The sequence below is a fragment of the Mugil cephalus genome, chromosome 18, assembly GCF_022458985.1.
Source record: "Mugil cephalus isolate CIBA_MC_2020 chromosome 18, CIBA_Mcephalus_1.1, whole genome shotgun sequence".
Classification (NCBI taxonomy): Eukaryota; Metazoa; Chordata; class Actinopteri; order Mugiliformes; family Mugilidae; genus Mugil; species Mugil cephalus.
In genome coordinates, this window is record NC_061787.1 from 9,061,229 (window position 1) to 9,085,913 (window position 24,685).

Genomic DNA, 24,685 nt, shown 5'->3' on the forward strand with positions numbered 1-24,685 from the left:
AAAAACACAACTTTCACTTGTTTTTTTTTTGTTAATTAAAATCTGCTAAATAAAGAAGGATGGGTCATGACTTGCTGCTGTCAGGTTCTATCCTAAAACTGTTAAAAGTGTCTGAGCACCTGACAGACTGTGAATTTGATTGTCGTCACTAGTGGGACCGTGGCAAAACACGCTTCCTGTCTGTTTGACACAACTGTCGAGACAAGTTCCTATTAACCATTATTCATTTATAAATATCGGAGTTAGCTTATAGTTAGAAGGGTCCAGTTTAACAAGCCCAGGTTTCTTCCTCAAACAGGTTGATCAAACAATATATGAAAAATAATGTCTAATTTTCCTGGAAGACATGTCAAAACCTGCAAAACATAGGACGGAACAATCAAATTACAGTTATAATGGCAGAGTTTCTTGTAGGTGCTTTTGTTTCCTGTGCCTGGTATATTGGGTGCATCCCACTATCCGGTCTCTAGAAAGTAGGTGTGATTGTATCCATGAGGGATTTATGGCGGGTGGAAATCCAGCTGAATTCTAGCCAGATGTTGAAAAGGTGTAAATGCATTCATCTTGCCAAGATGAAGTCTCCATCCAGCTGTAACTACATGAATCACACATGGACTGACAAGGTGTTTTGAAGTGAGGCCTTGGGAGCACCAGGCTCTGCCTGACTCCAGGTTTGTTTAAAAAGTTGCAAAAAGGACCCATCTTATATACAACGTTAACCCTTGATCTGACTAATTATCTACGGAGACCAAAGCAGCTTCCACACCAGTCCGTACACTCTTTAATTTTAATTTAACAGATCAATGAGCATTGACTCACCTTTGGAGCCATCTCCCAGTGGTCATATGTGGAACTGCAGTTTTTGGCTTCACCAGTCAGCCGTGCAGGTTGCTGCTGATTATTACGTCAACACACGACTGAGGCACCAAGTTTGGAGAATTTATCTGTTCTCTAATCAGTCCCAACGCTAAACGAGCTGTGAGACTGAGAGAACATTAGCGTATGGATGTTGTTCATAGAGGATAGCTACTTCTAATCAGTAGATTATAGGTGAGCAAACAGCTTTCTAGAAATGCCAGTGCTGTTATTGCCATTATAGGACATCTTAAGTGCTGACATTATTCTAATTATACTCTAGCATTTATTATCTTTTTTATATATATATAATTTCCCAGGGAGTTTCTGGTGCATTACAATCACTGCATATGTGGCATTTAAAAATGTGAAAATGGAAGTGGCTTTTTCCATATCCTTACATCTTATAATTGTGTTACTCTTCTCTGCTACATTGCTGGTCTATACACACAATAAATCACTCTGGGATATTTGTAACTAGTGACGCTGGGCTGTATAAATAAAATACGAACCACATGTGCGAATTAGCATTGGATAAACACAGACAGTGACAATTAAAACAACAACAACAACAACACAAAAAAAAAACATTTTAGGCATGTTCAACATATCCTTAAAACTTTTTGCCGGTCAGAGGATTCACTGGTGTAATAGAGTTGCATTTGTTTTGATTGCTTGGAGTTCATATCGCATGTTCAGCTTGTAAGAGAAAACAGAAACAAGGCCAGTGTGTACTCCCTCCACGCCTCGTCACACACTCTGTATTTTTAGCCAGGAAGTCCCAGATAGTGCGGAGGCCTCCCCTCCCGAGCTCCATGCATTTTAAGCAGACTTATATTAGGTTTAACCTGAGCTGACTGAGCGAGCCCACTGTGCCCTGAGTATCAATTTAGTACTGACTTTCTAGTTCATTGCCCAACCCCCTCCTCCCATTCCCCCTCTTCTCTGTGTGCCTTGTGATCGGCCTTTAACCCTGCAGTTATGAAAATATTAGTCACATGATATTAAATCTCAACAAAATCAGAGCCTGACTTATTAAAGCTCCTCATGAAACATCCCCATCCAGCACCAGAGCCCCTCCACGCACCACATGTAAATAATTATAGAGTTTCCTGTACAACTAGTCAGCAGAAAAGAAAACTCCTGTAGTTACTTTGGATGGAAGCTCTCTGGGTGTGTGACGGAAAAATTGATTGGTTGTGTTAACAAAACTTTATTGCCCTGGAGGACAGCCAAATGACTTACTCTGAGGGGGTATGGCTTTCACATCAATACGTACTCCGAAGCCCACAGTAAATCAAGACGGTGTTAAAGGTAGCTGCTGTCTGGATGGTCATGAGCTAATTTAGTGCTTCCCCAAAATGATGGCGTCACCTTACGACGACTCTGTGGTGAATTGTGATTTAAAGTTTAAGAATTAAGTTACAGAAAGCTGCACAATATTTTTTTTGTGTCACAGATTCCTTAAATTATACAGAGGTTTTTATGATCCCTGGCAACATGTACACACAAAAAACTGACCCAGGATCAGACCTGGGTAGCTACAGCGGTGTCTTCACATTAAGATGCAGTTAGAGTTTGGACTAATAGTTATTACTTGATCTGCTGATTGAATCTCTATTGATTGTCTTTTCAGGTTAAGTATCGACTGTTTTCTGAGTAGACAAACGATCCTTTGCTTAACGACTGAATAATTACCAGCAAATTACCTAATAAACTTCAGCCATGATGCATTTGACCAAGATATCTTTTTGGTGTTGTAGTTTTCTTACCATTATTGGTATGTAATTTTATTATTATATTATTATAATGTAAGTTAAAGGTTGTCTCTAAGTCAGTTTACATCGTTCTGTTTCTCTCAAATATTTTAGTTACATAACCTCCCAAGACCTGAGCTTTTGTTTATAAAGCATTTCTAATTTTTCCATTTTTCTTTATTTGGGATTAGTAGGACCTAAGAACTGTAATATCTAAGCAGCATCTATGAACAGGAAGTAGTTTTTAGAAAAGAAAATGTCCTCATATGTGGACAAAGGGACTATTTCACTCATTATAATAATTAAGTTGCCAATATGTCGCAAAATATAAAACTGTTAATTTTCATGTCTGAACATTGTGCAAAGACAGAAATACAAACAATGAAGTCCCAACGTCCTCAGTCGAGTGCTTGCTAATTAGCAACGTTATAGCTTGATACTATTGATAGAATTGATAGAATTTGTTACAGTTCATATTACACTAGAAAAGTTAGTTAACATGAATAAACAAGTGTTTACTGTAAAATTTGCTGAGGTTTTGTACCTTGTCCACTTTTGTCCCGTGAAATGCTGTAGAATGAATCCGCTGAAATGCCCAATATCATGTTTTTACATCAACTAGTACCGAGTTTAAATGAAGCAGAATAAGGTGCCACAAACCATGTCCCCATATGAGGACGCAGGGTCTCAGGATAGAGGATAATCTAAATTCTGTGGAAGGAGTTTATCTGGTAAAGGCCTATTTATTCAATGTCCTGGTTTTTAATTTAAAATGACAGGCGGAAGTGTCTGAAATCTCATTGTGTTTAGTTAGGATGTAATTTCTTGAGCGTAAATGAATTAATTTTTATATTGAACCTTTACGTCTTCTGTTGTAAGTAAATGGACTATTAGATCCTACTTTATGGATGTCATTCACTCACTCACTCAAAATAAATGGAATAAAAGAACACTTTTCAATCTTTTACCAAATTATACTATAGACAAAATACTAAATAATCTATTGAACGAGCTTCTGTCGTGTAAAGGGTCATGATGGACCTGAGTTTCTTCAGGGTTCTTCCTACCAATGTCAGAGACAGCCATCTTCTTCTTAGTGCTGTCTCCCCAGAACACCACAGCGTAGAAGAGGACACTGACAACGATAGTCTGGTAAAACATGTCCAGAAGCTTCCAGCAGATTTTAAACAGCCTCCTGAGAAAATAGAGTCGACTCTGACCTTTTTGTATACTGAGTCTATGTTAGCCGTCCAATCTCAGCTGTAGACCCTGATACTTATGGATCTGAACCACCTCTACACACTCCTATGTCTATATGAGATGAAACACAGCAGACACAAGGCAAAAATGGAAACTCAGAATCAATCTAAGTGTTTCAGCTCTAGACACAGGAGTTTTATATGATCAGGTTGCAGGGAATAAAAAAAGCCCAGATCTTGATTTATTTGTGTAACTCAAACATTGCTTTGGGAGAGTTGTTTGAATCTTAACTTTCCAGTTATTGTTTCGCTCCCGTTGAAGCTCTGTCAGTGACTTCTCTTGAGCCAGTGTAGTCGGAGACATTCAATCCCTACCTACAAGAAAAAGTCATTTTACAGCTCTGCCATATGATACATTCCTGCTCGGTGAGTGAAACATTTTCAGTCTTGTGAAAATTGCCCGAGCTACACGATCCATCGTGGAAACGGCCACGCCTTGATTTCCCTTTGTCACAAGCTTCAGTTTTGATGTTGTTTCATCCTTTTCCAGTGAAGTGTTTCGCTGTCGGTCACATCACATCCCCAAGGAGAAATAAAATCTCTTTCAGGAAATAATCTAAAATATGTCACTGCACAAACATCACTGTTAAACTGATGCCTCTTATTCACAGTCTTTGCTGAGTCAGAAGTTTATTTCACGCTAGATGAATCACAAGCTATATACAGACAGTCGCTTATTCTGTGGAAGTCCTGCATGTGTTAAGGAATGTGGTGCTTTGTCTTTTAAGGTACGGCTCTGGTGGTGCAGTGGGACCACGTCCACCTACAGGACAACTACAACCTGGGCAGCTTCACCTTCCAGGCCACGTTGCACAACACTGGCAGGATCGTGTTTGCGTACAAAGAGGTCAGGACCCATTTATCCAAACAGTTTTCTGTGTTACCACTGACATTGTTTATTAGTCTTGATAAATGTGTGAGGTTTCTATTGTTGTGTCACACTTAGAACTCAAATAAATCCAGACTGCCAGACGTCGTGCTGTGTTGGTTTCTGAAGCAGAGTCCGAACTAAAAGTGGAGAAACGACATTTAATTGTATTTTCACTGCTTATCAGAAACCGTTTTATTACTTTTTACTGTCCTAGGTATAAAATACTGGTTTTTAACTGTCAGTTTCATTTTATATGAGTTTATGTTCTTCTGAATCACCTTGTATTTATATTAGATGTTCTGTTAATGTCTTTTAGGTCTTATAAAGCACTTATGGTTATCACCATAAAATCTCATACTGTACTTTAACAAAAGTATCCCTGGAAAAAAAAGTGTTTCCAGGCATTTAACCTCCTGCGACCCAAGCTTTTAGCTGGTCTGCGTTTTTAATTTCTACACAGTATTTGGGATTAGTAAGTAAGCATCATCTTTGCACAGACAGTAATAGTTTTTGACAAAAAAACTGTCCTCATATGTGGACACTGGGATTAGTTCATTATTTATATCACCCAATGTGTGACAAAATATAAAATAGATTATTTTAATGGCTGAACATGGCTGAGCAAAGACTGAACAATGAAGTCCCAACGTCCTCAACCGAGTACTTGCTAATTAGCGACGTTGTAGCTCGTTGCTGTTGATAAAATTTGTTACATTTGCGCGTCATATCAAACTAGAAAAGTTAATAAGTTTCAACCATAAAATTCAATCATGTTTTCTACCTCATCCACTTTTGTCCTGTAATCGTCTGTAGAATGAATCTGCTATCATGACTAGTGTATTGACATATGCTACCACTAGATAGCTAAAGACTAAAGATGGCGTCCACTAATGAGGACAATGAGTAAAGTAAAATAAGCTGCAATAAAGCCTAAAACTTAATGTCCCCATATGAGGACGGGGGGTCTCAGGCATTTAAAGACCACCATGTTGACGGTTGGCAGCTTTCCATCAGGGGGCATTGAGTTCGCAAAACAAATTTTGGATTAGCATTAAAACTTATAACTGTAATTCTTCATAATTGCAAAAAAAATGGCCTGAAAGAATCGCAGAATTTATAAGCTGGAGGCGACGTGAGGTGAAGTCACACTGGACCTTCGTTTCCAGTAGTTCTTTGATTGTTGGATTGACGTTGGATTGGCGTCTACTATACATTTAACCTCAATAAATCTACACACAGCATGTACAGTACTAAAGAAAATGTGACTTACTGTACACCTCTCCAAAAACTGTGTTTGTTTCCCTCTTTGTCTGTAACTCTTAACACTTCTTAAATCGTCTTTGTCATTTTTATAGGTTTTAGACCCAAAACAGCGTCATAAAATCATAAAAGTATCATAAAAATAATGAGAAAATACCACCTAATGTAGTCTCAGTTTTTCCTTCTGCTTGATTTAGTCGTCACATAATGATGTTTTGGGTCACCGCGTGTCCCAAAGGTGTCTGTTAATCCCACATACCGCAAAAATGTATTAAAAAACAACTTCTTGCTTGAACAGAAAGAAATAGAGGGTAATGAAAAATATCATCCAACAGAGACTACTGTTGGAGTGTGAAAATAAAAATAGTAATAATAAAAAAAAAAAACAAAGTAATGATCTATGGTAATTGCTGTGGGTATAACAGCGGGACGGCTTCTTTTATGGCCGAGGCTCCTTATGTAATTTGTTATTTTCACACTGATCTGAAGGCTGCTGTTTGTTCTCCACTTAAGGGTTTCATTACACTTGTATTATTCATTTATTATGGTCAGCCTGATCGTTACACATCATCTGAACTTTCACATTGGCTTGAGAGGTTTGTTTAGTACATCTGAAGCTTTTGCCTCGGAGATAAGTCCGTCCTCTCAGAGCTGTTGCTCATTTCTCTCCCATCTGTGCTCGAGATGTTTATGCTATGCTCCGAAGATAACCATATGCTAACTCGAAGTTGCCTCGGCAGATTCCTGCGGCGCTGTCAGGCTGTCCTGTTTGTGGACGTCCCTGACGGTAATTGATTTCATCTTTTTTTTCTATTACAGATCCCTGTTGAGGTGTCGCAGATCAGCTCCGTCAATCACCCGGTGAAGGTGGGCCTGTCCGACGCTTTTGTTGTGGTCCACAAGATCCAGCAAATACCCAGTGAGTCTGAAACACACATTTCTGGCACAAACTTTCTAACTTTCACACACAGAAAGTCAGAATTAATCCACATGTGAACTAGACTCGAAATCTCTATATACATGGGGCTTAAAGCGATTGCAGGGTTGCGTCTTTGTTCGTACTAAAACAGCAAGATTGTGGAAAGCGGACGTTAGCACACCCAGCTAACTATCTTATTTGCTATCTGCGTTGCTAATCTTCCAGACTAGTCTGCTGACCGCCAGTCAAAGAGCTCTTACCTTTTGTCACGTCCTGCTCATGTCACACTCAGTGAAGTTGGGACTAGGAGCCCTCGTGGTGGACAGCGGACCAATCACAAGCTGAGGACGCTAATTGGGACGTGCAGCTTTGGCGTAGCATCGTGTTTGTAGCGATCATATCACATCCTTCTGATCTCACATTGTTGCCATGGCGAGCGATATTCTAGAACGGGAAGCTTGAGGAGGAGCGTAGCAACTGTAACCAAGGCGGGTGTGGTTTAACACAAATGGATTGAAAAATCCATTTCCATTTACCCTTTAAACGGTGCCATAGCTCCGGGTTCAGACATACTTTGCTGTGGTTTAGCTCCAGCCGTCACCACCTCCTTCTCCGGGGCCTGCCCCACCTCCCTCAGAGGGCAGTCGGCTCAGCTCCAGATCTGCCTCTACTTTGAATTCCTGCAATTCAGGCCCATTAAATTAAAAGCAAATGCGAGCAAAGGGGGAGACTCTTTTTTTTTTTTTTTTTTTTATCTGGAGTCTCTTTCTCTCTCTCTCGTGGGCTCTGACTCGAGGACTGCCGCAATAATGAGTTGTCAAACGGGATTTATTCAGTAATTTAAACCGTGTTGTAATTGTGTGTGTGAGAAACTTGGACAGCATTTATTTCTCAAATTTTATATCTTTTGTGTGCCGTGTTTGTGTTCTATGTATTATGTAGCTGGTGTAAGTCTGACTTTGCATTTCTGTGCTTAAATGTCTTTAACTTTACTTTATTAGTTTAGTGTGACGCGGACGGTCCCTATTAATCAACTGTACAAAGAAAGTGTCAGTAAATAATCAATGAAGCTAATTTCTAGCTGCATTCCTCGACCAGGTGGTAAAGGGCATCCTAAAAGTGAAATACAATGCAAGATATTATCAACATAGGTTAAAAAGGGAAAGGAAACAATAAAAATGATATATAGTTTTGTATAGCATCTTTTTTCGAATGTGTTTTTGTTAGCAGATAGAGATTTGAGTATCGCACCTGAGAGCAGTCGTCCTAGACTTCATAAACCGAGCCGCCTCTGACACAGCATGATGAAACCAGTGTGTGTTTGGTTGTGGGCTGATGAAATCGTGAATGGAAGCAGATTGAGGCGAAGGTTTCACGCTGAACATGAATGATGTCTCTGCGGAGTGTGTGTTCTCGTTTTTTTTGTTTTTTTATGTTAGACCTTCTTTTTGCTCCTCTACTGCATCTAAAATAATCACAGATCCACTAAACCTTTTTAAACTAAAACCTTGCCCTCGTTTGTATGTCGCATTTTTATTCAAGATTTACTGCTTAACTCTACACGATTCTACATTGAGACTTTTATTTTGGACAAAGTAGCATTTCCAAGGCATGTTTTCAATCTGCTTCAGATAGCTAGCCCATAACATAAACTTTAGATTCACGGTTTCTATGAAAAATCTTTTGTCTGCGTCATTTTGAAACAAAATCCCGTAAAAGGGTTTTAAAAAAAATCAGACGTTGTTAATATAACATCAGCCGGGGTCGTGCATGTCTCCAGACATAATGAAGAGCGGGACACACGTTAGCCCGAAACTCCCATAGCATCTTATGCTAGTTACTGGATATCTAAATGGTTGCAGACTACTTCAAAGCAAGATTAAAGCAAGATTGTTTTGTTTTGGATTTTGAAAAAGCTACAAAGAAGAGGCTTAGCTGCCACCGCGCTGCCTTCCGTCGGCATAAACAACAACAAACTCTCTGGCAGCAGCTGGAACAAACACGGCTTTGTTTTCTCGCCGCGCAACGGAGGAGATGATATTTGCAAAGTGCACCGGTTGACGTGTCCATGTCAGAAGGAAAAGGGCAGCCTTTGCATCTTGCATCTTCGTGTGGGAAAGCAAAGGAGGCCTCATGTACAATCAGAGGTGTTTTGTAATGACAGTCATTATATCAGTGTGAGTGAGAGCGAATGGTCTTTTAATGGGCAATACTGACGGATGGCTAGTTACTAACCTTTAGAAAAAGAAAAAAATCAGCAGTTTTCATGAAAACGTCATAGTTTCCTCCGTATGGTTGCAGTTAGTTTGGCCTCTCAAGTCTCCCTTTGTTTGTGCATGTACAGTAGAAATGTGGGCTGCAGAAGTCCTGTCCTGATCTACCCCTGATCTCATTTCAAGGGTATCATCCTAATGCATGAAGACTGTTTTGACAGGTCTTTCACACCCGTGTCAGGTCAGTTTAATAAATACATTCTAACTTCTGGTCCGTGGACTCGACCGAGCCTTCATCCTGAGAGCGGAAAAACCAGACAGGAAGAGCCCTACAGGCTGTGCTATGAAGAGGTGTTTCACTCCTTTAAGTGTCTCTGCAGCCAATTAGTGCATAGAAACCATGGCAACCGGAGGGACATTTTTAACCCGCCGTAGAGTCGCCTGAGTTTATAAGCTCTCCCTCTGCCTCCAGACATTATCAGTCCACGGCCCATCCAGTAGAGACAGAGATGAGGGAGAGGATTTGTGGGTGTCCTGCGGCCAGGTTGTGCAATTAACAGGACAAGTCCGAGAACATGTGAAGTCCCAGGCTTTAATAATACCCTCTCCTAATCTTAGATTATACATTATCAGTCACAGTGAGTTATTCTTAAAATGAAGCTGAAACCACCTCCGCTCTCTTTCATATCTTCTTGCCCGCACCTCGGTTAATTATTATCTCGATTCTGAGCAGGAAGACGCACAAGGCCGGAGCTTTTAATTATGTGCAGTGTACGGCTTCCATTAATTAATGCCCAATAATATGCCTCTAATTTACAAATGCAGCTAAGCCCTAACCCAAGAAGAAAGATTGTAGTTAAATATAGAGTCTAATCACGGAGTTAAAGAGATCGAATGAACGCGTCGTAATATTTTGTGTCGGCACACGTTGATGAGACGATGCGGACTTTATTTTTTAGCTCAAGGTCTTGACATCACATTTCCATCTTATGTAGATGAATCAGCAATAAGCAGCAAATTTTTTAATGACTTAATTTGCATGGATGTTTGAAGAAAGTAACTGATGGTACCCTTTTGCAAACCGCCGCGTTAACAGTTGTCTGAGTGAATATAGCTAAAGACTCATTAAGCTTTTTTTTTTTTTTTTGTACGTTGTGGCTAAGACCAGGCTATAATTGATCTGATTTGCAGCTTCCTTTTACCTGAGAATGAAAGAGCAACGAGGCCGTACGGTTTGCCCACACATCAGCTGCCTCAGGCTGGGGAACTGACCTTCCTGTGGCCCCCACCGTGTCATTAGGCACCCGATAATCCCTTTGCTGGAGGCAAGAGGAAGTCAGTCACCGGGGGAGCAGAGGAGGGGAAAGGAAGGGTGGTCTTATTCTCAGGTTGAGCAGAGCTGGCTCACATTCGCTGCTTTGATCAGTCGTCCCACGCGTAATCAAACCAAGCAGGGAAAACAATGTCCAATCACATGAGGAGAACAACAGTGTAGCAGCGCAGTCAGCAAATCCCAAACCAGTTATCAGTCAATCAAGTGAAAAGAGGACCATTGTACAGAAAAATTAGTCCATGTTTTTCAAAGGAAATATGAATTTAAAAGGTTGAAGTTTGGGGGGTAAATAGAGGGTTTCTCATCTTTTATGTGTTATACAAATCAGAAGTGGATTCATCTGAAAAATGTATTAAGTTTCTTTTTGTCTTTGTCTTCTGATCAACTTATAGTGTTGTATTTGTGTTATTGTAAATAAAAGGAATCTAGGGAAAAGAGTTGGAGAAGAAGATGTATACCAGCATTGGATCTCAACATGAACCTACATCCTTAGCTTAGCTTAGCATCACATAACCCTCCAAAGCTACAAGTTGCTTCTGTCTAGGTTTTTGCATCAATAAAACAAGATCAGATACATTAACAGGAGTCACCTTTAGAGGTGCTTGTGTTCAAGTCTCAACCCTCCCCAGGTCAGATATTTCCCCTGCTTCCCATCTTTATGCTATGCTAAGCTAAGCTAACTCTGTACAAACATTCAACAGATATGAGATTTTCAGTGGACTGCTTTCTGTTTTAGTTACAATAGTAATTTGATAGTATATTCGAGAGAGTCGGGCCAACTCAAATCATGGGCGCCATGTTAGATTCATTGGAGGGAAGATTTTACAGTCTAACACTATAGAGCAGATGTGCTAAGTTGAAATAAATGTCTTATTTTCACCATCAATAAGCCTATAAATGTTATTGCCAACGTCTGTCATTATGTAAAAGGCCCTCACTTAAATATCATAGCGTATACTTACTTTAAATATCTTAAATGAGCCTGTAAAATGCTTTGTAGCCCAATCACTTCATCAGTCATGGAGCTGTGTTTACTTTCTCCGAGGCAAAGTAATGTGTCAATTAAATTTGTCTATCTACATCAACATAAATTACATGCACATGTGGGTTTCACAGTATATATGAGCAACTATTTTTCTAAGCATTTAGTCAAGATAACTAGTTAGCATAAGGCTTGGTTAACTTTAAATTCAAATTAATTTGTAAAGCCGTGTTTTTGAGATCAAGGTTCACATTAATCATGGTATGACTTTATTTTTCCTTTATAAAATCTTAACAAAGGTCAAAGAGAGACATTGACATTTACATCCCATAACTTTCTCCATTTTTGTTCACGAGGGAGTTTTTTCCCCTTTCCTGGGGCTGCACGTCAAAGGGGAGGCATATTTTAACTTTTAATCCAATTTTATTCTCTGTTATTGCCACTTCTCCATGGGTGAATATTGGTTAGATGTATCTAACATGGCATGAAACACGTGACCAGCTCACAACCAATCAGCGGGATAGCTCAGACGGTTCATTCCCTAGTTGGGCCAGACTCCCTCTAATATATATGCTTCTCGTTTTCGGTATTGAATTTTTAATCTTCCAGCTCATTTGTCAACCAAATACAAGTGGTATGAAGTAGTGTAATGTATCGAGCGACATCAAATGCGGAATTACTGTTTCATTCCTTGAAGAGATGCCCGGAAAGTCACATAAAAATCCAATAAGAGTTTAAGATAATCACTAATTTAACAGCCGGGAGTCGTTATTATCAGATCGCAGAGAAAGTTGTTGTAGAAAAGGCGTATTTTATCTCAGTTTTTTGTGCTTTTTATCTGGTAGTGAGGATGCATGGCAGCAAGCTTGCCATTCTACACTGCTTCATGTGAGTTATAGGGGCCAGAATGCAATGAGAGTCAATGATGTATCTAATCAATCGCTCTATCTTACCCCGGCTGATGACTTGCCATTACAGATGACTGGAGAGGCAGCGTTTCAACAGGGTCAGATTGATATCAGCTCCCAAAGGAAATTGCTACCGTCCATTGCCAAGTCTTGGTCTGACACTTTGGGAACAAAAGCGAGGGGAGAAATAAAGTGCTGTGGTAGCATCCCTTATGACCCGATTCTGCCTCGCGCTCTTTCCACTTTCTGCAGGGACCACACGTCCCAGTTTCTATCAGGCGGTGGAAGATTTGTGACGCGCTCTCACTCTGTCTCGTCCTTCTTCCAAAATATAGATGTAAGGCGGAGGACTATCTACGAGTACCACCGCGTGGAGCTAACGAAGACGAAGATCACCAATTCTACAGCCGTGGAAATGATGCCTTTACCTAGTAAGAAGAATTTATTGTAAAAGCTTTTGGCTCAGTCAGTAGATACTTCAGAATGGATTCCTCATCATTCTGTAGCATGCAGACCTTTTCCTTGGCTGTGTGCCTAATAGGCTATTGAATGTGTAAATTGTTTGACCTGTTTTGACCTTCCCTCCTCCGCAGCTTGTCTCCAGTTCACCAGCTGTGGCGCCTGCATCTCCTCACAGATCAACTTCAACTGCAGCTGGTGTCATCGACTCAACAGGTTGGACTTCATCTTTGCTCATTCTCTCCCTGCACATCTTCACACACTCCAAGTCCCCATAAACTCTGTATGGAGACAACTATTCAACCTTTTATTTAATATCATGCCACGTCAGGTGTCTTTACAGTCAGTGCGTTTATGCTCAAAATTCAACTTTCATGTGGAATGTGGAAAATCAAATAAGTGGCAGGAACATGTCCTCCGCCTCCACACTAGGTGGTGATATGTGTCTTTTCAGTGGGTTAACATGGCTCCCTTTCTGGCTGTCCTATTACGTCAACAGTAAACAACTGGAGTCTAATACAGCAGACCAGAATTTCAAACAACAAGATGGATAATAGTTCAGCTTTTTTAATCTCATGCGCGCTACTTATGGTGCAGATATGATGGTGGTTCTTCTACCGACTCTGTTTACCTTCTTCTTCTGTGACTGGCTTTCTGTCGATGTTTTTGTTCTGGGGTCATGGTGGCTGTGGAGCATGCGCACATGCGTTGTCTTGTTAAAGTCCGATTAAGGCGTATACATTCTGGGGAATATCGAATTCCGATCGCATTATCTGGGTGTTTTAATCATCTGAAATTCCGATTTTAACGTGTTTACATGCACGTCAGTTGTCTGGTTAAAGTCGGATTAAGGCAATAATTTGTTTTTTTTTTCGCGTGCATGAAAACATGTAAAAAGAACAATAGCTCAATCAGAACAAAAACACCTCGTGTAATGAGCTCAATCATGGCAACTAACCCAGTCAGGGACCAGGAATCAGGGGGGCGAAGTACACCTAATAACCACTTCACTTAATCCTTAATCCATTTCCCACGTTGGGTAACAATGTGACAAGTTTCCTGCAGGCACATTAAAGGCCCTTTTAAAGTACTACGGGACCTAGACAAAGTGTGAGACATTCATACTTGTGCGCTCATAAGTCTGGCTCGCTCTGTAACAATGACACCCAGACACTAGTCTGCGCTGTGTCTTATTTGCCAGTTGGGTTAATTTTTGTCGACTTAAACTTTCGAATCATACATCTCTGCATCTCCAAACCTCCTCAGTTGATCTTACTGATTCTTTATCAGTTCGGAAAGTGTGGAGATGGAGAAGGAGCTGGAAATACTAAAGCAGAAACACGTTACTACCAAGTGGACCAATCACAGCTCTGGCCGTGGCCATAGTTACATTTCTGGGGAGATGCACATCAGCTACGGCGTTAGGGTCTATACAGACTCTGTGTCAGGGTCTACACTCTGCATCAACTTAATGTATAAGTCTAAATTGCCTGTAAGTTTGCAATTGTAAGAAAAAGCCAGAATCAGCGCGAGTCATGGCAAAACAAATCCTACTCGATTTGTCTTGGTCACCTTTTTCCATCCAATGAATTCTTGAACTAAATGAATCATTATTACCACCACAAGAGTTTTCTTCAGCACAGAAAAAGTAGTGGTACTGTTTATACTCGCCCTGACATTCATTCCGCTCACACCTATTCTTTCAACCCCTTCTCCACATTTTATCTCACCCTTCCCGTCTCCCTGCACTTCAAACAAAGGTAAATATTTGAGCTGCTAAAGAAGTGTAAGCATTCCTCTCCCGACTTGTGAAATGTGAGATGCGGTGGGTTTTATTTTGTCTAAGAGAAAAGTTACATAAAAGACACGGTAGAGGAATAAATTATGGATGGAACGTAGAGTTTGGCATTCATACAAGTTTCAAAAAAGTTTCAGCTTTGTTGTCAATAGATGTCCGCTGTCCCGATGAATCTGTTGAAAACGTTTTTTTTTTTTTTTGAGGTTGTTGCCATGGTTTTGTCGGTCTAACCCAGAAGCCATTATCGCTACTGTACAGTGGGGGAAATAAGTATTTGATCCCCTGCTGAATTTGTAAGTTTGCCCACTTCCATAGAAATGATCAGACTCTGTTTTTTATGGTTGTTTACTGGTTATGGGTATAGACAGAATATCAGTCGAAAATGCATAAAAAACACACAATCTAAAAGTTATAAATTGTTATGTATTTTATTAAGGGAAATAAGTATTTGATCCCCAAGCACAACACAAGTCAGTACTTTGTAGAGAAACCTTTGTTGGCAAGCACAGCGATGAGACGTTTCTTGTAGTTGGTCACCAGGTTTGCACACAGCGCAGGAGGGATTTTGGCCCATTCATCTTTATAGACAGTCTCTAAATCCTTCAAGTTTCTTGGCTGCCTCTTGGAAACTTGGAGCTTCAGCTCCCTCCACAGGTTTTCGATTGGGTTAAGGTCTGGAGACTGACTAGGCCACTCCATGACCTTAATATGCTTCTTCTTGAGCCACTCCTTTGTTGTCCTGGCAGTATGTTTTGGGTCATTGTCATGTTGGAAAACCCACCCACGAGGCATCTTCAGTGTTCTTGCTGAGGAAAGAAGGTTTTTGTCCAAGATGTTACAGTACATGGCTGCCCCGTAATGCGGTGAAGTTACCCTGTACCCTTTGCTGAAAAACAGCCCCAAAACATGATGTTTCCACCTCCATGCTTAACCGTGGGTATGGTGTTCTTTGGGTCATACTCACGTTTTTTCATCCTCCAAACACGGCGGGTCGAGTTAATGCCAAATAGCTCAACTTTGGTTTCGTCAGACCACAGCACTTTCTCCCAAGCCTTCTCTGAGTCATTTAGATGTTCACTGGCAAACTTAAGGCGGGCCTGTACATGTGCCTTCTTATGCAGGGGGACCTTGCGGGCACTGCAAGAGTTCAATCCATAACGGCGCAGTGTGTTGCCAACTGTTTTCTTGGTGACGGAGGTCCCAACTGCTTCCAGATCATTAACAAGCTCCTGCCGTGTTGTTTTAGGCTGCTCCCTCACCTTTCTCATCATCATCCTCACTCCATGAGGCGAGATTTTGCGGGGATCTCCAGACCGAGGACAGTTGATGGTCCTTTTATGGGTCTTCCACTTGCGAATAATGGCACCAATAGTTGTCACCTTCTCACCAAGCCTTTTGCTGATGGTTTTGTAACCTATACCAGCCTTGTGCAGGTCTACAATCTTGTCCCTGACATCTTTTGACAGCTCTTTGGTCTTGCCCATGGTGCTGTAGAAGTTGGAATGTAAGAAACTGATTCTTAGAGCAGGTGTGCTTTATATACATGACGAGTTAAGATCAGGAGTATTGGTAATTAGTTGACTGAGCACAGCTGTGTGCCACATGCGCACCAGCCAATCTGTAGGAGCCTGAATTCTAAGTGAATTGTTGGGGATCAAATACTTATTTCCCTTAATAAAATACATAACAATTTATAACTTTTAGATTGTGTGTTTTTTATGCATTTTCGATTGATATTCTGTCTATACCCATAACCAGTAAACAACCATAAAAACCAGAGTCTGATCATTTCTATGGAAGTGGGCAAACTTACAAATTCAGCAGGGGATCAAATACTTATTTCCCCCACTGTATGTTGCTGCATGCTTTCCGTATGCATGAAATATTCATCTGGCACTCTTTTATTTTGAACTCATGATTTATTCTGAGTAAAGTGTTTGACTGGAGAAATGCAGTCTGCTCAGTCCGCTGGGATTTGGTATTTAGGACTTACAAGGGATTTGGGTCTGACTCCCCCCTCTGCTTTGCCTTTGACAGAGACATACTAATTTACAGTTTAGCGACATAAAAAAGTGCTTTTCCATTCAGCAATTTATGGACACCACTGTATGCCTGTAGCAGTGATCTCATTAAGTTGCATTTTAATTAGGTTTCTGACGGTGTTTAGTTTTCAGCCTCACTCTGCCCTTTGTATCCTTCGGCTGCTTCCTTTGAAAAAAAAAGGCAAACATGCTTTAAACAGGCACTAATTAAAAACCATGACGGCTCCTCTGGCTCCGGGGTTAATGAAAGGTGCTGACATTTTAAGAGAATAACCCTAATGAACTTCTCTCAAGTGCTGAGAAGGTGAGAGCGCAGCACCTCTTTCATGCTACAGTTGCAGTTTAAATCGGTGCGGATTAAAGTGTGGCTGACGTGTTAAGCTGCTCCTGAAGCACGTTAACAAAGGACGACAGTGGATCCGCAGAGGGACAACCTTCAGAGCGTCTGACTGTTGGCACGTTTGGAGGTAGTTTAGGAGCTTGTTTACCTACAAAACACAGCTGGTGTGCATCCCAAATGGCTGTTAAGGAGGCCAAATATAAAATTTTAATGGACTTTAGTCTGAAAGAAAATTGTTGTATAGCAGTCTGTGAACAGCGTATTTGTAGTAGCTGATCATGGCTGAGTTTCAGCTAAACGTCAAGTCCTCAGCTTAAAGAACTTGTTGTGCAACTCCTACAGCTAATATACTGCTCACGCTGCACTAAACATCTAATACTGAGCTCAGCCTACTGCTGGTTGGTGGCTCCACGAATCATCAAGCTTCAAAACATGGTTTAACAACCTCTTAAATTAATTCATCTCACATTAATAACGGAGCCTCAGAGATTCTCCCACACGGATGAGTAACAACCTGCTTAATACTACAGTCATATAGAGATATGAATAATCAGGTTATTTTCTGTATTTGAACAGGATTAAGTAAGAAATCTAGTATAACAGGAGATATTCATGGCACAGTGTGAAATGAATATGATTAAAACTGAATGCATATTGTTAAATATAAACGGTTTGCATGAAAAAACTAACTGAGATTATTTGGTTCATAATTTTTGTTTCTATATGGACCTATTCACACTTTACAAACAATGTGAGTTTTTTGGGGGGGCGGGGCTTAGCTGGAGGCAAAACATCTCAAACATGCTGGCTTGTAAATGCGATTAGCATATTTCAATGGACTGTTTTGGCACGAATAGACACATATTTTAGAGAATAAACTTATAGACTCACTACTCAAGACCATGAGTGTTATTTTAAAAAATGTAAACTCTGACTGATGGGAGTATATTCAGCGACCCCTACACTCTCACACACTGGATGAACAGTTTCTGGTCTTTATCAAGTGAAGCCTCTTCAACAAAGATATAAGAAGTAAGTGGAGCCACTGTGGAGGGTAACGTAGTAAATACAACTTCTGCTTGGACACCCCTGAAACATGCAACTAACGCTGAGTAAGCTAGCCTAGCAGTTAGCGCTAGTATAGACATGTAACAAGAATCACCCAAATAATGATCAAAATAACGTAATTTCACTCACAATTTATTCTAACCCATAACGTTATCCAGATTAAAACTGAAGATGCATTACATATTAATCTTACTTGATATCAAGTGTGCGCTGCAAACACGAGTGTTGTTGATGATCGTCTCACTCCAATCCTTTCTTGTATGCAATAAGACTTAAAGTTTTTGTTTTTTTTTTCGGTTTTGGCTCCAGAAAATACAGTAAGATGAAATTTTCACAGTTGACAGTGCAGCGTTCGCCTCAAGCTTCCCTCTGTTTTGCCTCCAGCTAATGTCGTGATGTCACAGTGATACAGGCCATGAAAAAAAAAGCCTCATCTGCTCTGATTGGTCAGCTCCAGCGCTCTGACCAAACACATTTGAGCTGAGACATTAAAATCAGATTTGTATAAATTTAGTATATGAGTCTTTAGAAAGTTTTAGAAATAGTATTCAAATAAATTAAAACCTCTAGTATGTCATTATTATTACCTACAAAATGACTTTTTTTCTGCATTGCTAGGCCAAATATTGAACTATAGAGCAAGATATACAAAAAAAAATAAAAATGCTAGAGATTTTGTATGTTGAAATAAATAATATTTTTTTAGTATTTTATTTTCGCTTTTTTAACTGAAATAAAAAAATAGATCCAAAATGGGTTTACAGCATCTGACATTGTTAAATGAAGTAATTGAATTAACATGAAGGAAGACAGAGGCTATATGAGGATATACGTAACAATCAAAGTCATCAAGTGTCTTCTGTTTCATGATACTGTCAAGGGTATGGATTAAAAAAAGACAAAGCAAAACAAACCATGACAATCTTGGTCAGTACAGAAAAAATGCAGAAGAAAAGTTTTAGTCAAGTTTACAGACAAACGGACGTGATAAGAGGGAGATTTGGTTTTTTAGCTCTTCTGGTAGTTGTATGGCAGGATGTGTCTTTGCAGTCAAACAAACCCACATATTCTTAATACATTTCCACACGGATCCACACAACAGCAGCATGCAGCAAAGCTGGAAACCTATTAAAGCGCTTTTAATGTGAAGCAGCAGCAGCAGTAACTTTGATTTGGCAGCAGGAGGGAGAACAATAAACCGTGAGGCTGATCAATACGATAAAATTCCCCAATGCATTATCGTCTGTGAATGTATCCAGGGTAATTATTAAATCTGCAGCACAGAGAGGTAAGTAAAAACTGGAAACACGCTGGCTGGTGTTTACTAAAACACGGCGAATAGTTTGATTCAGTTAATTATAAGTTAAATACTAGAATAAAGTAAGCTGAGTTATTTGTGGTTTCCAAAAAACAATGAGTGAGAAACTGAAGCCGGCTAATATAATCTATCTGTCTTGCTGTGACTGTTGGAAACCTGAAAAAAAAAAATAAATAAAATTCTCCCTCATGGTCTCATTTATATTCAAATGAAGCCCCTCGGCCCATTCCTAATTAAAACCACCGTGGCTGACTGCGTTATATTGCAACGAGCTGAGATGGATGCTACTGAGAGGAAACAAAAACGGGAGCTGCCTATAGAGACCAGGTTAGACTGGACCTGCTCAGTGATACTGAGTCTCATTGTGTTTCCTTCGCTGCCTGCTCTCTGGGCTGAGGTGGGGGCTGGTTGGGGAAAAAATGGGGGATTTTTTCAGTGGAGGAATCTATCTCGCTTGATTGAACAGATGGACTGATTTTTTTTTTCTTGGGAGGTGGGATAAAAGGAGCGAGATGATAAGAGAGGTTGAAAGATGAAAACGGGCTCCTTCAAATAAATCCATTACCATAACAATATGTTCAGTGGAGGAAGGGAACCTGCTGGGGGACGTCTGAGACGCTACTGGACTCCTATCGCTGTAACCACAGCATTTAGACTTGGTCAGTCATCTTTTTTTAAACAGATCGCAGCGTGAGTGGGGTTTACTGCTTTGCATATTAACTTTTCCTCCCAGAGAGGAAACAAGAATAATGTCGAAATAACTGGTGGGCGAGTTCTAATTTTGATCCGTTTTACAGCGGAGTGAATTAGTAGCCGCCGCCTTTCAAGGTTATTAAGAAGCCTTGGACCGTGATAGAGTTACCCCAAGGCCCCATGACCCATTGAACTTCCCCCTCACACATCCCACATCTTCATACTGTACAAAGCCGCTCCCTCCTTAAGCTCTTTGAATCCAGACCTCAGAGGGTGGCAGACGGTGGGAGGTGCGGATGCTTGTTTCGCAGCTTGATTCAGAGGAGAAAACCTTGAAGTATTATTCAGCGCATTTCAAATTAAACCACTAAATTGTTAACGGAGCACTTGACCTATTTTCACAAATAAGCATCAGTGTACTCGTCCCAGTAAGGAGAGCACCCCCGCTTGGAAAACATTTGTATGAAGTTCTTTGTGGCTTGGGACAAGCTTTTTAAAAGGCTTGAGATATTAAAGAGCCTGATATTAGTATATGAGCCTGAATATTAACTATATATTAGTTGATTATATCAACTAGTTGTGTATACCAGGCAAGGTCAGTCAAACCAAACCCATAGCTACAAACCACAAAAGCACTAGTTAAAGCCCAAATTACACAAAATTTGCTCACAGCTTGGTCCCTCACAATTCAAAAATGACACCTGCGTCCCTGCATCACTTCATTAAATTGCCTCAAAGTTGAGATTAGTTTACCTTGGTATCCACCACTTTTTCCTGCCAACAACTTGCTGAATTGTGCCCCTTTACACATCAGATTTCTGTTCCGATATTCATGATTCAGTCCAGGTTGCCGCCCTCTGAATTATTTTCTAGTGCCACCGCCGTCGCCTTTTGTTAAATCTGACTCTTAATTAAATTTTCTCATTGTGCTTCAATACAAACATACAGATGACTAGCATGGCAGTAGACTATGAGTCCTGCACCACTTTATTTACTTGACTGATGACTGTTCCTTCCCTCTGCTCTCAGATGCTCCAGCGGCTTTGATCGCCATCGCCAGGACTGGGTGGACAACAGCTGCCCAGATGAGGTGAGCGTTCAAGATAAATCATGCACTAGGAAGTAGGGATGCACGATAACTGTTTTTTGTCCACCAATGCGATAACTTGCTGCTTGTCCAAACCGATACTGACACTGATTGGATAGGCTAGGATGTAGTGTGTAAACATGAATTCACTTGAAACACAACCTGGTAAACTCTTGTGAAAGCAGTCTTTTGCATGTTGTAGTATTCTTAGTGCGCTGTCACACTTAGCATTCACACTGGGCTAACGTCAGACGTCCAAATGTCTGTGGTAAAACTTGTTGTGCGTCGTTGTCGATCAAACCATGAACATGTGTCTGCAAAGTAGTGGCAGCTTGGAACTTTATAACACAGCTCCAAGTGATTAATTATTTGTTAAAACCCCAGGTCTTCAGATACAGAGAATGGCTAATTGTCAAATGCCATAGATTCAGCAATTTTTCTGTGCATGGCTTTAGATCTTTTCAGATGCCTTGTTGATAGACACAAGACCAGACCCGGATGCCTTCTTTGCTGGCTGTTGGTCGTTTGGTAGCATTAACCGATTAGATTCAGGTGTATTCCTTCCATACGCCGTCGTAGCGATGATTAAACTTGTGACTTATGACGCTCCGTTTCCCTCCTCTCTGAACTTCTGCTTAACATTTATTGCAAACGATGATCGGAATCAGAGCAATCTTGGTTTATTGTAGTTTTATCGGAAAACACTTTTAACGTGACATAATTTTTTCCAGTATTGGATCGATAATTATCTGTGTCCGACGGTTATCACGCATCAATACTAGGAAGCCAGTGAGGCTTACTAGCTAATGCTAATGCTAATGGTGTGTATGGTGGTGCCCAGATGATGAATAATCGTTGCTGCAGTACGCAGGGACAACCCTCTTATTTCCTCGCGCATACACATTTCTTCTTTTGCGACTGCACAAACAAGCCTCATAAAGCACTTGTCATCTTTTTTTTTTTTTTAGACCAAGGACAAGATGTGTGACATCGTCGACACTACGTATAGTTACCCCTTCACCACCAGCATTGTCGCCAAAACAACATCCAGAAGCAAAGAGACCACTGCAGGCGGGGACGCCCTGTCCACCTCCCACCCTCCCACCAGCATCCCCACCGAAGGTAAACTAGAAAAGAGCTTCAAGTAGTGATGGATACTCTGTTCTGGCAAGATGTTAAATGAAGTGTATTTGCTGGAGCAGTTCTTTATTGGTATTGATGTGTTTTCTATTTTACAACATGCATAAGACTTTTCTCTGGTTGAGAGCGCGCATAAATTTGCACTGTCGCCCTCCACTTATGCTAGAAAAAAAAATGTATTCCATATGGCACACAGTGGACTAAAGCACAGCAGCTGTGTTTGCACCAACTTTTTAAAAGACTGAATTAGGACAAATCTCACTAGTCGTTCATTCAGCTCAGCGGGCTCCCTATCTGTCTTATATTCCTGAAAATGTCCTTTTCTGACGGACCCCATCCTGCTGTTCTTCTTTTTTAATTATTTATCAGGTTACTTAGGAGGCATTCAATTTCATTACTTCACTGCGAAGGCCAATTTCATTTTTGAAGGCCAATCGCTTAATAGGAAATTAGGGCAAGAGCTGGCTTTTGTTACAGTGAGTGGAAAGAGACTTTTAGAGTGTAATGAAATTGGCTCAATCTGATCCAGATATTCAGGCTTTCTTTTTATTACCTATAGCTACCGTCTCACTTTCAAGGTTATGTTTCATATCTGAGGCCTTGATCTACTTGGGTCCTTTGACTGTGGAGTTAAAAAAGAAATTACATTTTCGTCAAATAGACGAACCAACTAGGCAGTCAATGTTCTCCAAGAAATATCATTAACTTGGCTGTGTATAGTTACCTTAAAGGTAGCTATATACAGCCAAGTTAACAGGCAAAGATCTTATAAAAGGAACATCAAAGCAAATGCTGACTTAAAATAAGAAGAATTTATAAGAATAAACTTTACAATAAGAAAATCAACAGAAAGTGGCAATATAGATTAAAACTCAAAACTATAAATGTGCATAATATACACAAGAACAGAAACCCAGCAGTGCATAAGCATTTACTGAATATTTCATTAGCAGCTCGTTAGCCTCAGGCAGCTAGCTTAACAACTAAAACACCATCACTAACACTGGGTATATTTAAATTGAAGTAAAACAATACACGGTAAATTGGAGTACTTATCTTTTATTTTTTACTATAAAATGTCTCATATAGCTCCTTAAAAGAAAATAATAATGGAGACTTGTCCAGTGGAGGCACAGTCTTCTTGAGATAAAAAAAAAAAAATCACTTTTTGAGTGAGTGAAAATTATGAGCTGACTCTAAAGATGTTTGTGACCAACTGAATTCCACTGGAAATTACCACTAAATGATATTTATTCATACGTATTATACCAAATAAAGCCATTGCATGCCAATTCCAGGACCGCGTAGCTAGTGCTAGTATCAAAGAGTAAATATCCGTAGCTAGGTCTATCTAAAGTAAAGCTACTACATTTTTCTCATAGATTTTCTGATTTAATAACACTAACGTCAGCAGTGGTCTAAGGTTATCAGCTAGCTCGCAGAAAATCTAAATGTTTTCTAAAATCTTAACCAACAATCACAAGGCAGCTCTAATGAAGTTTGAACACACATGTACCTGCAAGAACTGCTAGCTGAGGTTACTATGGAAACAGAGTAACCTACTTAGAAACAATAGGTTGATTTTTTTATTATTATGTGCTGTGGACCTTCTCTGTTGTCCATGAAATGACTGAAACGTTTCAAGGTTTGTTTCTGCTCGATTTCCACTGTGTTTGTGTTGCTTTTCAATCATTCCCCGATTTCACAAAAGTACGTGGTGTGGCCCAGTGTCATGGTAACGACACGTGCTTTACGTTAATTGTCCAAGTCAAATAAGTTTGCATTATTAAACATATGTGGTTATATTCGTTAAAGTTCAAAAACTTTGCAATTTGGATGTCAAATAACCTAAAAATACTGAAATCCTGCACACAAGTAATGGGCTTAGAACAGGGGTCTTTAAAGTCAGGACCCCCAAACTGATGGAGAGATGAAGTAGGAACCCCCTACCTATTATATGTGTTCTATATTAAACTGGGCCTAGTTCTATGTATAAACATACATTATTATCATAATTGTGCACGAAATATTAATTTTAAAAAATATATATATCTTTTTTTTATTTCAAATGTGTGCATTTAAAATAAAAAAAACCTTAGGGTTAAGGCAGTAGAGACTTATCTAACCTTGGATGAATGAAAGAAAGAAGAAAGATGAAAAACATGAAACAACACCAGCACTGACTTTAAAAAATGATAAAAATATAAGTATAGATGAAGCATACAAGACAAAGTGTTAAAATGACACAGAATATGCAAAATAGTGAATAATCTCACTATATATAAAACGGATGTAACATTTCATCTAATCGTGTGTTTCTCTTCAGTGAAGTTGTGTGAAAACAGCAAAGGTCAGCGAGGTCGTGCTCCTTTGACATTGCAGC

At 40.0% G+C, this 24,685-nt stretch overlaps 1 protein-coding gene across 1 annotated transcript in view; it reads left to right on the forward strand.

The window, feature by feature from the left end:
• Positions 1 to 24,685, forward strand: part of plxdc2b (plexin domain containing 2b) — a 98,271-nt gene that overhangs the window by 58,987 nt on the left and 14,599 nt on the right. The window contains exons 6-11 of the mRNA XM_047568459.1: positions 4,600 to 4,718; positions 6,822 to 6,921; positions 12,693 to 12,788; positions 12,951 to 13,032; positions 21,105 to 21,165; positions 22,131 to 22,284. Coding sequence (XP_047424415.1) covers positions 4,600 to 4,718; positions 6,822 to 6,921; positions 12,693 to 12,788; positions 12,951 to 13,032; positions 21,105 to 21,165; positions 22,131 to 22,284 — 612 coding nt within the window. The remainder of the gene's footprint in view (positions 1 to 4,599; positions 4,719 to 6,821; positions 6,922 to 12,692; positions 12,789 to 12,950; positions 13,033 to 21,104; positions 21,166 to 22,130; positions 22,285 to 24,685) is intronic.